Source organism: Canis lupus, chromosome 38 (genome assembly GCF_048164855.1).
Source record: "Canis lupus baileyi chromosome 38, mCanLup2.hap1, whole genome shotgun sequence".
Classification (NCBI taxonomy): Eukaryota; Metazoa; Chordata; class Mammalia; order Carnivora; family Canidae; genus Canis; species Canis lupus.
In genome coordinates, this window is record NC_132875.1 from 18,048,349 (window position 1) to 18,061,815 (window position 13,467).

Here is a 13,467-nt window from a genome sequence, read left to right on the forward strand (position 1 = left end):
AGATACTGAAGTTCAGTTTTGTGCATTTCAGCACTATTGGTACCCAATGAATTGTTTTTGCACTTGTGTGAAAAATCAGTTCATGTGTAGGTCTGTTTCCGGACCCATTCTGTACTGTTGATCTGTTGGTCTTTTTGACTGTATCAAACTGTAATTATTGTTTCTTTATAAGTTTTAAAAACAGGGCAGCTAGGGTAGCTCAGCGGTTTAGTGCTGCCTTCAGCCCAGGGCTTGATCCTGGAATCCAGGAATTGAGTCCCATGCCAGGCTCCCTGCATGGAGCCTGCTTCTCCCTCTGCCTGTGTCTCTGCCTCTCTCTCTCTCTCTCTCTCTCTCACTGTCTCTCTCTCTCTGTCTCATGAATAAATAAATAAAATCTTTAAAAAAAACAGTGTTAGCTTTCCAACTTTTGCTCTTCACTTTGAAGGATGTTTTTGCCGTTTCAGGGTCTTTGCATTTCCACAAGAGTTTTGGAATTAACATGTCAGTTCTTCCAAAATGCTTACTGGGATTTTGATTGGGATTGCACTGAATCTGTAGACAGACCAATTTGGGGAGAATTGACATCTTAGAAATATTGAGTCTTCTGATTTATATATTTATTTCTTTGTTTATTAATGGAGGTATTTAGATCTTTAGTTTCTTTTAACATTTCATAATTTTCAGTGTATAGGTCTTACACATCCTTTTTTTTGTATTTCATACTTTTTGATGTTATTTTAAGTGATTGTTTAAAAAATATTTCAATTCTTCATTTATTGTTAGGATAGAAATACAGTCGATCTTTGGGGATGGATCTTGTATCCTAGAATCATGTTTAAAATCATCGATCAGTTCTTGTAATTTTTTTGGTAGCCCTTATTAGCTTTTCTACATAGATAATCATGTGGTCTACACATAAAATACATGTTTCTTTTTTATCTCTTTTCTTTCTAAACTGGATACCTTTCATTTCTTGCCTAATTGCACTGGCTAGACTTGCTGATTCCTCACTAATCCAATGTTGAAGAAGCAGTGAGATTAGACATTCTTGTTTTTTTTGTGTGTGTTTTTTTTTTACATTCTTGTTTTGTTCCTCATCTTAGGAGAAAGCACTCTTTCACCAGTAAGCATGTTAGCTTAGGTTTCTTTGTTTCAACAAGTTGAGGAAATAATCTTTTTGTTCCTTGTTTGCTGAGAATTTATAAGAAAGGAATGTTGGCTACTGTCACAGTGAGCTTTTCTGATTCTGCTGAAATGATCATATGGTTTTTTGTTAATATAGTTATTTAAATTAATTTTTGATGTTTGCATTTCATGGATAAACTATATTTCATTATTTTATTAGTTATTTTGCTGAATATAAATTAACCTGAAACATAGTGGCTTAACCAACATATATTTATTATCTCATGGTTTCTGTGGGCCAAGAGTCATGGGATGATTTAGTTAGCTTCTCTGCTTTCGTGCCTCTCATGGCATTGCAGGATGGCCAGGACTGTGTTCTCATGTGTAGACTTGATAGGAGAAGGATCTGCATCTAAGCTCACTCATGTGGTTGTTGGTAGAATTTAGTTCCTGATGGATTGGTTGTTAGACTAAAACTTCAGTTCCTCAGGTGTTACTTAGAGGAGTTCCTTGGTTCTTTGCCCAGTTGATCTCTCCATAGAATATTTCACAGTATTACAGCATGCTTCATCAGAGTGAGCAAGCAGGAGGACAAGAGAGCTATCAATCAAGATAGAAGTAATTTTTTTATAGCCAAATCTTCAGAGTGACATCCTCACACTTGTACAGCATTCTATTTGTTAGAAGCAAGTTTGAAGCAAGGTTAAGCACCCCCTGCCACAAGAAGGGGATTACACATCGGTGTGAATGCCAAGAGGTGGATATTATTAATCATTTCAGTAGTTGCCTACCACGATCTTGATAGTATTCTTTTATGTATTGTTGAATTAGATGTTTACAAATTTATATAGAATTTTTGTACCTTATGTTTATGAGGTCTATAGTTTTCTTGAAATGTTTTTGTCTTGTTTCCTTTCAAGATAATTTTGGTCTCAGAATGAGTTGGAAAATATTTCCTTTTCTTCTATTTTCTGGAAAAGTTTGTTTAGAATTGGTATTATTTCCTCCTGCATTTGGGAAAATTTATTGATGAAGCCGTCTGTACTATATGTACTATAACTAAATAAATAGTTTTATTTATTTTCATATATTTCAGGCAAAGTTTTCAACTACGTATTTAATTTGTTTAATAATTATAGGTCTATTCTGGTTCTCATTCTCTCTCTTAAAGAAAATTTTTTTTTTAATTTAAATTCAGCTTGCCAACATATAGTATAACACCCAGTACTCATCCCATCTCATTCTTTCTTTGAAAGAATTTGTCCATTTCATCTACATTGTCGAATTTATTTGCATAATGTTCATAAGGCCCTTTTATGATGTCTAGAAATTGTAGCAGTGTCCCTTCTTTCCTTCTTTGATATTAGCAATTGTGTGTTTTCTGTTAGTTTCCTTAATGCCTGGCCAAAATGGGCAGATTTTATTGATCGTCTCAGAGAATCAGATTGGGATTTTCCTTTATTTTTTCCCTCTTTTTTGATTCTTCAATTTCTGTTCTGATCTTTATGATTTACTCCTTCTGCCTACCCTGGATTTACTTATTTCTTTGTTTGTTTATCCTTTCATTTATTCATGAGAGACACAGAGAGGCAGACACAGGCAGAGGGGGAGAGGCAGGTTCCCTGTGGGGAGCCTAATGTGGGACTAGATGCTAGGACCCTGGGATCATTACCTGAGCCAAAGGCAGATGCTCAACCACTGAGCCACTCAGGTGCCCTGCTTACTTTGGATTTAATATGCTGTGTTTTGTTATGATTTCTTAGAGGGAAATCAATATTCAGCTTACACTCTACTGCTTTAATGGCATCTCATATTTTAGTGTGTTGTGTTTTCATTTTCATTCAGTTGAAAATTACTAATTTCCCTTTTAATGTTTTCTTTTACTCATGGATTGTTTGCAAGTGAGTTATTTAGTTTCCAAATATTTGGAATTTTCTAAAGATCTTTGCTACTGATTTCCAATCTATTCCAAAGTATGATTATATTTTATAGAATATAAATATTCTATATCAATAGATATATCAATATATCTATATATTCTTTGAATCCTTGATAAGTATTGAAACTTGGTTTAGGGTCTTATTGTCTTGATGAATATAACTTTTTATCATTATGGAGTGACCTTTATCTCTGGCAATATTTTTTGTTAAAAAAAAATCTACTTTTATTTATATTCACCTAGGCCTCCCTCCGGCTTTCTTTTTGGCTTTTTAACCTTTCACTTTTTAAAAAAGTTGTGGTAAGGGATCCCTGGGTGGCGCAGTGGTTTAGTGCCTGCCTTTGGCCCAGGGTGCGATCCTGGAGACCCGGGATCGAATCCCACGTCGGGCTCCCGGTGCATGGAGCCTGCTTCTCCCTCTGCCTATGTCTCTGCCTCTCTCTCTCTCTCTGTGTGACTATCATAAATAAATAAAAATTAAAAAAAAAAAACTTTTAAAAAAGTTGTAAAAAAACATTACATAAAGTTTCTCATCTCGTAGTATTTTAAAGTGTGTGGTTCATAGTCTTTTTGTACTGTTGTGCAACCATGTCCAGAATACTTTTCATTTGAAAACTGGAATCCTTTTGCTTTTAATCTATGTGTCTTTTTAAAAATTATTTTTAAAGATTCTATTCATTTATTCATGAGAAACAGAGAGAGGGAGAGGCAGAGACACAGGCAGAGGGAGAAGCAGGCCCCATGCAGGGAGCCCAAGGTGGGACTCCATCCTGGGTTCTTCAGGATCAGGCCCTGGACTGAAGGTGGCGCTAAACCGCTGAGCCACCCAGGCTGCTGATCTATGTGTCTTTATAGTTTGCTCTTCTTGTGTGTCTAGATCTTTTATACTTAATATAATTATTGATGTGGTTAGTTTTAGTCCATTTTGCTTATTTATTGTTTGTCCTGTTTTTGGACTTCTTATTTAGAATAAATGGATATTGGCTGTAATTCTGTTTTTTCTTATTGTTGTTGACTTACTAGTTATAACTGTTTTGTTATTAGTATTTGCTTTAGGACTTTTAGTATGCATGGTTTATGCTATCATAGTCTACTTGCAAGTGTTACACTACTTCGTGCGTAGTATGGGAACCTTAAAATGGTATATGTATGTATGTGTTGTAAGCTCCAGTATTTATTGTTGTTCTTTAGTTATCTTTTAAAGAGTTTTAAATAATATTTAAAAAACTTACGTATTTAGATACCATTTCTTTTTTATTTATTTATTTTAAGATTTTATTTATTTCTTCATAAGAGACACACAGAGAGAGAGAGAGAGGCAGAGACGCAGGCAGAGGGAGAAGCAGGCTCCTTGCAGGAATCCCGATATGGGACTTGATCCCGGGACTCCGGGATCACACCCTGAGCCAAAGGCTCAACCACTGAGCCCTGAGGAATCCCTAGATACCATTTCCATTGTTCTTCATTTCTTTGTTCAAATCTATTTACGTGTTTCTTTCCTCCTTGCTGAAAGATTTCTTTTAACATTTCTTTTTGTGCTGTGATTGATTCTAAATAAACCTGTTGGTGATGAATTCTTTCAACTTTTTTATTAAAAAGTCTTTATTTTGACTTTAAAAAATTTTTATTTTATTTTTATTATTACTTTTTTTTTAAAGATTTATTTATTCATGAGAGACACAGAGAGAGAGGGGCAGAGACATAGGCAGAGAGAGAAGTAGGCTCCCTCCAGGAAGCCCAATATGGGATTTGATCCTGGGATTCTGGGATCACACCCCGAGCCAAAGGCAGACACTCAGCCACTGAGCCCCCCAGGTGCCCCATAACATCATTTTTGTTTGTTTTAGATTGTATGTATTTATTAGAGAGAGAGAGAGCAGGAGAGAGAGAGAGCGAGCATGAGTGTGGGCTGGGCAGAGAAAACGGGAGAACCAGGTTCCCTGCTGAGCTGGGAGTCTGATATGGGACTCGATCTCAGGACCCTGGGATCATGATCTGAACCAAAGGCAGATGCCTAACCAAGTGAGCCACCCAAGTGCCCCTTAAGTTATATCTTTTTAAGTGCAGGTCTTCCTTAACTTAAGATGAGTTACATCCTGATAAACCCATCCTAAGGTTAAAATACTGTAAGCTGAAAATGTAATGAATATACCTAACCTACCAAACATCATAACTTAGCCTCAGGTACTCTACATATGCTTAGAAGAACACTTTCATTAGCCTATGGTTGTACAAAATTATCTAATATAAAGCCTATTTTATAATAAAAGTGTTATGAATATTCTATGTAATTTATTGAATACTGTACTGAAGTATATATAAAATAGGATGGTTGGGTACAGAATAATTTTAAATGTATCAATTTATCATCCTGGTGATTACACAGCTGACTGATTGCTGTGGCTTACTACCCCTGTCATGCATCATGAGAGAGCATCGTACCACATACTTACCACTAGCCTGAGAAAAGATCATAATTTGAAGTACAAAGTATTCTACAGAATGCATTATCACTTTCATACCATTGTGAAGTTGAAAAATTCTGAGACTGTTACAAGTTAGGACCATCTGTACTTTAAAGATGTTAATTATATCACTGTCTTCTCAGTTGCATTGTTGCTGTCATCCTTATTTTCTTAATTTTTAAAATTTTGTAATGATATGTGTCCTTTTTTTCCTCTGAGTACTTTAAAAGTTTTCTCTATTATAGTTTTTGAGCTGTTTAATTGTCACATAATGTGGCCTTTTCTTCTTGGTTCTTGTGCTTGAAGTCCATTGAGCTTTTTGAGGGAATTTTTGTGTTCATAATTTTTATTGAACTTAGAAGGTTTTTAGCTTTGTTTCTTAAAATCTTTTTTCTTTCCTTTTGGGGGGGGGGGGTGGTTTCCCCTATTCATTTGGATACTTTCCAAAATAGCCCGTTTGCTATTTTGCCTAGTGTCATTCACTAATATTCTCTAATTATGTTTGTGATGTATTTATAGTCACCAGCATTATATATTTTTTTAATCTGTGCAAGTTGGTTAAATATATAATCCATGTCACTATTTAATTTGTTGAGCATGTGGAATAGAGTTATAATTATTTTAATTTCTTTGTTTGCTAATCCTGCATCTTTATCCGTTTATAATTGGTTTTGATTTAGATTTCTCCTCTTTCCCACTCATTTTCCTGTGTCTTTACATACATACCTATGATCTTGAGGTACTAGATATTTTGCATTTTACCATACTGAGTGCTAGGTATTTTTATAGTTTTCTAAATTTTCTTTAGTTTTGTTTCTGGAATGTAGTAACATCACTTGGAAATAGTTTATTCCTTTTGTGTCTCGACTTAAGGTTTGTTATTTGAGCAGCACTAAGTTTGGATAATTATTCTTTGTCCATTGCCTACACAAAACCATTCGGAGTACTCTACTTACTGCCCCATGGATGTGAGGTTTTCAGTTTGGCTGGTGGGAACAAGAACTTTTCTTCATCCTCTGTGAGCCCTAGGCATTGTTCCCTCTAATCCTGTTGGATAGTTTCTATCCCCAGCTCTTGTTTCCTCATACTCCTGTGCTAATCTGTATTCTCCTTGAATACTCAATGGGCACCTTCATTGCAGCTCTTGTCAGGTACTTGGGCCTATCAATTTCAGCCACCTTGGTTTGCTGGACTCTCAGCTCCATTTCTCAAATTAGGTAGTTTTGCCTGGATTCTCCTCCCTATACCATTTTGAAAACTTAAAAAGTAGCAAACTGCAGCATTCATAGGGCTCACTTTATCTGGTTTTCCATTGTCAGTGATTATGGTCTTTCATTGCTTGATACCAGGTATTTAGTAAGCTGCTGTTTTATGTATTTTAACTGGTTGGTTTAAAGCAGGAGGGTTAATCCAGTCCTGGCTACTTCATTTAAGCTGGAAGTAAAACTCCCATGATTGAAAGTCCAATTCATGTTTGATTATAATTTAGAAAAGTATTTGAGTTTAAGTTATGCTGGTATGCTTTAGATCTTAAGGAAAAATTGCATAGCCTTATATAAAATGAGTCAAATACTAGATGCATATTGAGCATCTGCTATAAAGTACTTTCATACCTTATTAATAAATTAGTATACTAATACTACCATATTTAAATCTGCAGGAATTCCTGTCCTTTTTCCAGGTGTTGTTTAAACGTATTTCAAGATTATCCTCTTGTGATTAGAGTAATAGTTTTGTCAACTGTTAAGGTACCCAGACCCTGTCTCTTATTCTCATTTTGTGAAAAATGACACTAAACTAACCATCTTAATGGAATGTATACTTTGCGTTGTCTTTTTTTTATAGTTCTCAAAGCATAGCCCCTGTTTGCTATTTTGCCTGGTATTTGAAAATCAAGAAAAGAAAAAGAAAACTGCAAAATATAGCTTAATCTTTCAGATAGTAAATAGAATATATGTTGATGTGGCATATAAAACTCTCTGTCACCTATAGAATGGGTATTATATATAATGACATACGGGTTTGAAACCTTGAAATAAATTTCAAGGCAAAGCTAAATTTTAAATTCTTACAGAATGAGTTTTTCACATACACAGGTGGTGTGTGCTTTTGTATTTACAATTTGTATGTATAGAGAGGCATTGGCAAATTAAAGTCTGAGAAAATGTTAAGGAAAACAGCTATATTAATAGGTTCTGCCTTTTGCGGGGGAAGTGATGAACACAAGTGAGGATTTTTGTTGTATTGATCCTTCTAAGAAGTTACTGATTTGCTCATGGAGTAATATTTCTACATGGACTCTTGATAGATCTTAGATGATTATTAAATGCCAAGTATGTAAGTTTTAGATAAGAAGAAATCTTAATTATTGCCATGTAAAGCATATTTACCAAGAACTTATAAACGTAACAAAATATGATGTGCTCAAGAGATCCTTGCTATAAAAATTTTAAAAAAAGAATTTGCTTTCAGGTCTTTGTCTGAAGCTATGTCAGTGGAAAAAATTGCTGCAATCAAAGCCAAAATTATGGCTAAGAAAAGATCCACCATCAAGACTGACTTAGATGATGATATAACTGCCCTTAAACAGAGAAGTTTTGTGGATGCTGAGGTAGATGTGACACGGGATATTGTCAGCAGAGAGAGAGTGTGGAGGACACGAACAACTATCTTACAGAGCACAGGAAAGGTAATTGAAGTATTTCATTCATCAGAGTGATCATGTGTATCTAATCTGTGGTTGGTTATAGAATTGGCTAAAATTTACTATTAGTAGCAATTTTCAAGTTTTATCTCGGAAAGATCAATAATAACGTAGATTTTTAAGTGGCCATATTTACCATTCTATTCTAGTATTTAGGGCTCTTGGTCACCAAAAAAGCTGATGAAAATGACTGAATTACAGTGCAAGCCCCTTGATTGATATCTCATTTGTAAATCCAACAAATAGCCCAGTTTTCTTGTTGATTAGATTTCTGCTTTAACCTAATGAGCAGGGACTATTGATGGCCAGCTGTGTGGTAATTAATACTGTTATTAGTTTTTTCCCCACAAAGTAGAAACTTATGAAAATTAGCAGTCATTTATTTCTGTATTTTTATACATTATATCCTGTTGTGTGGATATAACAGTATTCATTTATTTTTTATTAATGGCATTTGGTAGTTTTTTTTTTATTTTGTAGGAGTGTGGGATTTTTTTTTCTCTACCTTTTTTCCTCCTTTCCTCCCTCTGTGTGTCCTTCCCTTTCTATTTACAGTTAGAAATAATGCATTAAAAAACATCTTTGTACATGTACCTTTGTGCATTTATGTGTATACAAGAAAAGAAGATTAACTCCTAGAAGCAAATTTCTGGTTAAAGGAGATGTATACTTTAAATTTTTAAGGACAGAAAATTGAAAGATACTGGATGTTTGGTATCTTAATGCATCTCCAAAAAGATTGCTTTGATTGTTTGATTGACATATTTTCATCTTTCTCTCCCTCACCTCCCAATTTTCTCTTAAATGTTAATTCTCCATTGATGCACATTTGTCAATATGTTTTCGTAAAAGAGTTTGTAGAAGTGTGTGAGGTTACCAATGAAAGCAAAATTTGATGTTGGTCATTTGGCAAGTCAAGGTAAATTTACTATGCTGCATTAGTAGGAATTAGGTTACTCTAAAAGAGTGTATGAAGGAAAGAATTTTCGTCCTTTTGTACTTTGACATATTTTATAAAGTCGAGATTAGGAATCATTCCCCAGAGCTTAGAATAATAGGGAAATCTGAGAATATAAATAAATTTCAGGTTTCTTATTTACAGTAATATGTTGATATTCATTTTCACTGTATAATATGGGTAATAGTTGAATATTGCAACCTGCCTATGTTCTACTAATGTTCATGATAATAGCCAAAAAAATTGAATGTTATAGTGAAGGAATAATAAAACATAGGTGCTGTGCTCCATCTTACTTTTAGACCAAACATTAAATTTTCCAAAAACTGCAATGAACAATTTTCTTTGAGCTCTAGGTGGCAGGGTTTTACCATCATTTCAAAACTTAGTGCTCTAATTTAATTTAGTGTTGTTGCCATCACGTTACAATTTAAGGAATAAACTAATAGTTTAAAAATTGTTTGGTAGCTAGGTTTGCTTCTTTGAGCATTAACATTTTTAAAAATCAGAAGCAACTATTTTGATAGTCTTTCTGTATACCATTTTCACCCTCTGAACACTAAAAAACCTCTTGGTGGGCACCTGGGTGGCTCAGTGGTTGAGCTTCTGCCTTTGGCTCAGGTTGGGATCCCAGAGTCCCAGGATTGAGTCCTGCATCAGGCTCCCTTCATGAGCCTGCTTCTCCCTCTGCCTATGTCTCTGCCTCTCTCTCTGTGTCTCTCATGAATAAAGAAATAAAGTCTTTATTAAAAAAAAGAAAAGTGACTTTGCATTTGTCACTGTGTTGATGTTTATTTAAAAAGAATTATTTTTTACTGTGTTGACTTTTGCACTGCTGGTGCAGAAGCAGTGTTTGGTTAACTGCTGGTATCTTGGCATGAATCAAGTTTTTAAAAATACTTCACAATTTCAAAATCTTTTAAAAGTGTACATTGACTCCTAACAAGAAGTATTTCAAAGCTTTGCACATCTCTCATAAATTTTAGCAGTCTGAGATTAGCACTGGAGTTTATTATACCTAGAAGATATAGTAATTGATTTCTTTAAGAATTAAGCCTCTCTTGACAACAAATCTATTTAATTTTTATATCAGACTTAATTCCCATTCTGCATTTGAATAGATCAGAATATGAATATATTTATAGCCAATTAAACAGTTTAAGTAAAATGAATAATAGTGTGTTTATAATATTTACTTTAGAGATCAAGTTTTTAGTAGTAGTTCGATTTTTATTTTGGTGTATAGTAAAAAAAAAAAACACCTCAATGATGTAGTAGGGAAGAAGTTATAGGAAGAAAACAGTCTGAAATGGTTTAGTAAGTAAACCTAATTGCCTTGAATATTTAATTTTAAGTGGGCTAATTAAAATCCGTTTATATTTTAGAATTTTTCCAAGAATATTTTTGCAATTCTTCAGTCTGTAAAAGCTAGAGAAGAAGGGCGTGCACCTGAACAGCGACCAGCACCAAATGCAGCACCTGTGGTAAGAATGTTTCACTGCTTGTATATTAATTTTAATGAAAATGACTCTTATTTTTCAGTATTGTAATTTTGAAAACATCTTAAAGTTTTCAGATTGGTAGCTTTTAAACCTTTTGCTGCTGCTTCAGTATTCTTGAACTATGTGAGAATTTTCCACACCATTAAAATTGATTCCATGAGATCTCACCGCACACAAGTTAGAATGGCTGTTATCAAAGACAGAAAGTAAGTGTTGGCAGGAATGTGGAACAAAAGGAACCCTTGTGCACTCTTGGTGGGAATGTAAATTGGCATAGCCACTAGGAAAAACACCCTGTAAGTTCCTCAAAAAATTAAAAATAGAACTGCTGCATGAACCAGCAATTCTGCTTCTGGGTATTTATTTGAAGAAAATGCAAACACTAACTTGAAAAGATATATGCACCTTCATGTTCATTGCAGCATTATTTACAGTAGCCAAGATATGGAAACAAGTTTCCATTGAGCAATGAATGGATAAAGAAACTGTGGTATATACACACAAATGTTCAGCCATAAAAATAGAATGTAATCATGACTTTTGTGACAACATAGATGGACCTTGAGGGCATTATGCTAAGTGAGGTAAGTTAGAGAAAGACATACCTTGTGATGCCATTTATATGTGGAATCTAAAAACAAAATAATCTTACAGTTACAGAGGACTGATTGATTGGTGGTTGCTAGGGGTGGGAGTGGGTAGGAAGTGTGAGAAATAGATGAAGCGGGTCAAAAGACAAACCAACATCAATAATTTTAAAAACCTCAAGCAGCCAAAACAAAAAGTTACTTCAGCAATAATTCTTACTGGAGACATACTTGGGTTAGAATCTGAAAGGAGTAAATTAGGAAAAGCCCTCTGGATAGTTGTAAAGTAACAGGCCTATTTATTGTTGCTTGGGAGAATCATTACCATTGTTAGAGATATAAATCCCTATTACAGTCCACTTTGGGGCTTTTTTTGAAGTCATTGGTATCTGTGACTTCCTGGTGTATGTATTGTGTTTCTCCTGGTCACAGATCATTTGGTTCTTTTGTCGTTCCTTAGATTAAGCCATTTGGAGAGTTGACTGCCTCACTCATTGATTTGCCACTTAGGACCCCTTCAAAGTAAATTTCATGTATGGCATATGCCCTATGTTTAAATTCAAGCATGTCCTCCAGTTTTGTTGAAAATCCTAGCTAGTTTCATGATTCTACAAAGGAAAAAAATGCAAATAAAATTTTTTTTATGTTACATAAAATTTTCTGTAAGTATATTAAAATTTGAAAGAGCACTAATTCAGTCTTTGTAAGATCTAGTAGTATTTAATTTTTTAGAGGTAATGGACTTTTATTGGTATTCAGATTAATACTTGAGTTGACTTTCCAGCAAGTACTTAAGTGCCTATGATTTTCAGGCAGTGTGCTGACAAAAATGCAAGCGATACCTGCCCTCTGTAAGCTTAAGGTCTAGTAGGACATAGAGATGAGTAAAAAACAAAAAATGTAGTGAAACAAATGCTGTGATGGTAAAACACAGAGTGCTTATAATGATGAATTGGTTGATGTTTTGAATAGCAATTGGTAGGAAACTTACGTATGACCTTAAACAGTTAAACCACTGTCCTTGTGATTGAGTTTTCTCTGTATTTTCATAATCATTAATATACATAAAAATTTTAATTTTGGCATTTAACTATAGAAGTGTATACCTAGTGACAGTCTTGAATTAACTGTCTTTTATCTGGGTTAATACTTAACGGTAGCATGCTGTTATAACACAATGAAAAGTATTTTAATCTTTTTTAATACTGTGAATTTCCCAAGCAATTTTGGGAATATTCTTTAAATATGCTGTTTTAGATTACTATAGACTGAATTTTAGATAAAGCATTTGTGAATTAAGTTTATATCTATGGATTGACAACTTACTCTAAGTATTTTAACAAATAACACCTTTATTAACTTTAGTCTTATCTCGTACATTTATAGTGAGTTTGTTATATTTATTTAAGGATTAATAACAATTTGGAGAATAATTTAGTTAAAAGGCTCTAAAATGTCAATTCAGTAAGCCTTGAATTAGGGTTTTTTTTGTTAAAAACAGTTCATAATTGGGGTTTACTATTTCATGAAGACATTTAAATAATAATAAAATTATTAAGCACACCTATTTTATTTCTGCAGTTTGTAAGAGCCTTGCATTTTGCCATGATACAAGTTTACCTTGGAGTCCTTTGCCTTTTTCCTTGATAGCAATGGTAATTTTCTACCAGTAAACAATGTCTTGAAAATAAGTATCAAATGACTCCCCACTATGTCTTACTGGCTATTGTAAGAAAAAAGCTTAGAAAATATTACACTTATATTGATTTTTATTCTGAGTTTTATATAACAATTTAAAATATTAACATTTAGCTCATAATTAATTTTTCTACAGGATCCCACGTTGCGTACCAAACAGCCTATCCCAGCTGCCTACAACAGATATGACCAGGAGAGATTCAAAGGAAAAGAAGGCAGGTTACTTAATTTTTATATTCCCCTTACTATAGTGCTGCTGAATGTGAGAGGTAATGGGACCTAATATTTATGAGCAGGTGTTGGCAAACATCTGCAGGCCAAATCTGGCCCATTACATATTATAAATAAACTTTTGCTAGAACACAGTGGCATTCATTTGTGTATTATCTATGGTTCTTGGTGCTGTGACAGCAGTGTTGAATTGTGACAGAGATCGTGCAGCCTGTAGAGCCTTAAAATATTATCTGGACTTTCACAGGATAAGTTTGCCATCCCCTGTGGATGCCT

The 13,467-nt window shown here is 34.1% G+C and overlaps 1 protein-coding gene across 1 annotated transcript in view; it reads left to right on the top strand.

The window, feature by feature from the left end:
- CDC73 (cell division cycle 73) overlaps positions 1–13,467 on the top strand; it is a 122,228-nt gene that overhangs the window by 15,586 nt on the left and 93,175 nt on the right. The window contains exons 7-9 of the mRNA XM_072814901.1: positions 7,984–8,200; positions 10,559–10,657; positions 13,097–13,175. Coding sequence (XP_072671002.1) covers positions 7,984–8,200; positions 10,559–10,657; positions 13,097–13,175 — 395 coding nt within the window. The remainder of the gene's footprint in view (positions 1–7,983; positions 8,201–10,558; positions 10,658–13,096; positions 13,176–13,467) is intronic.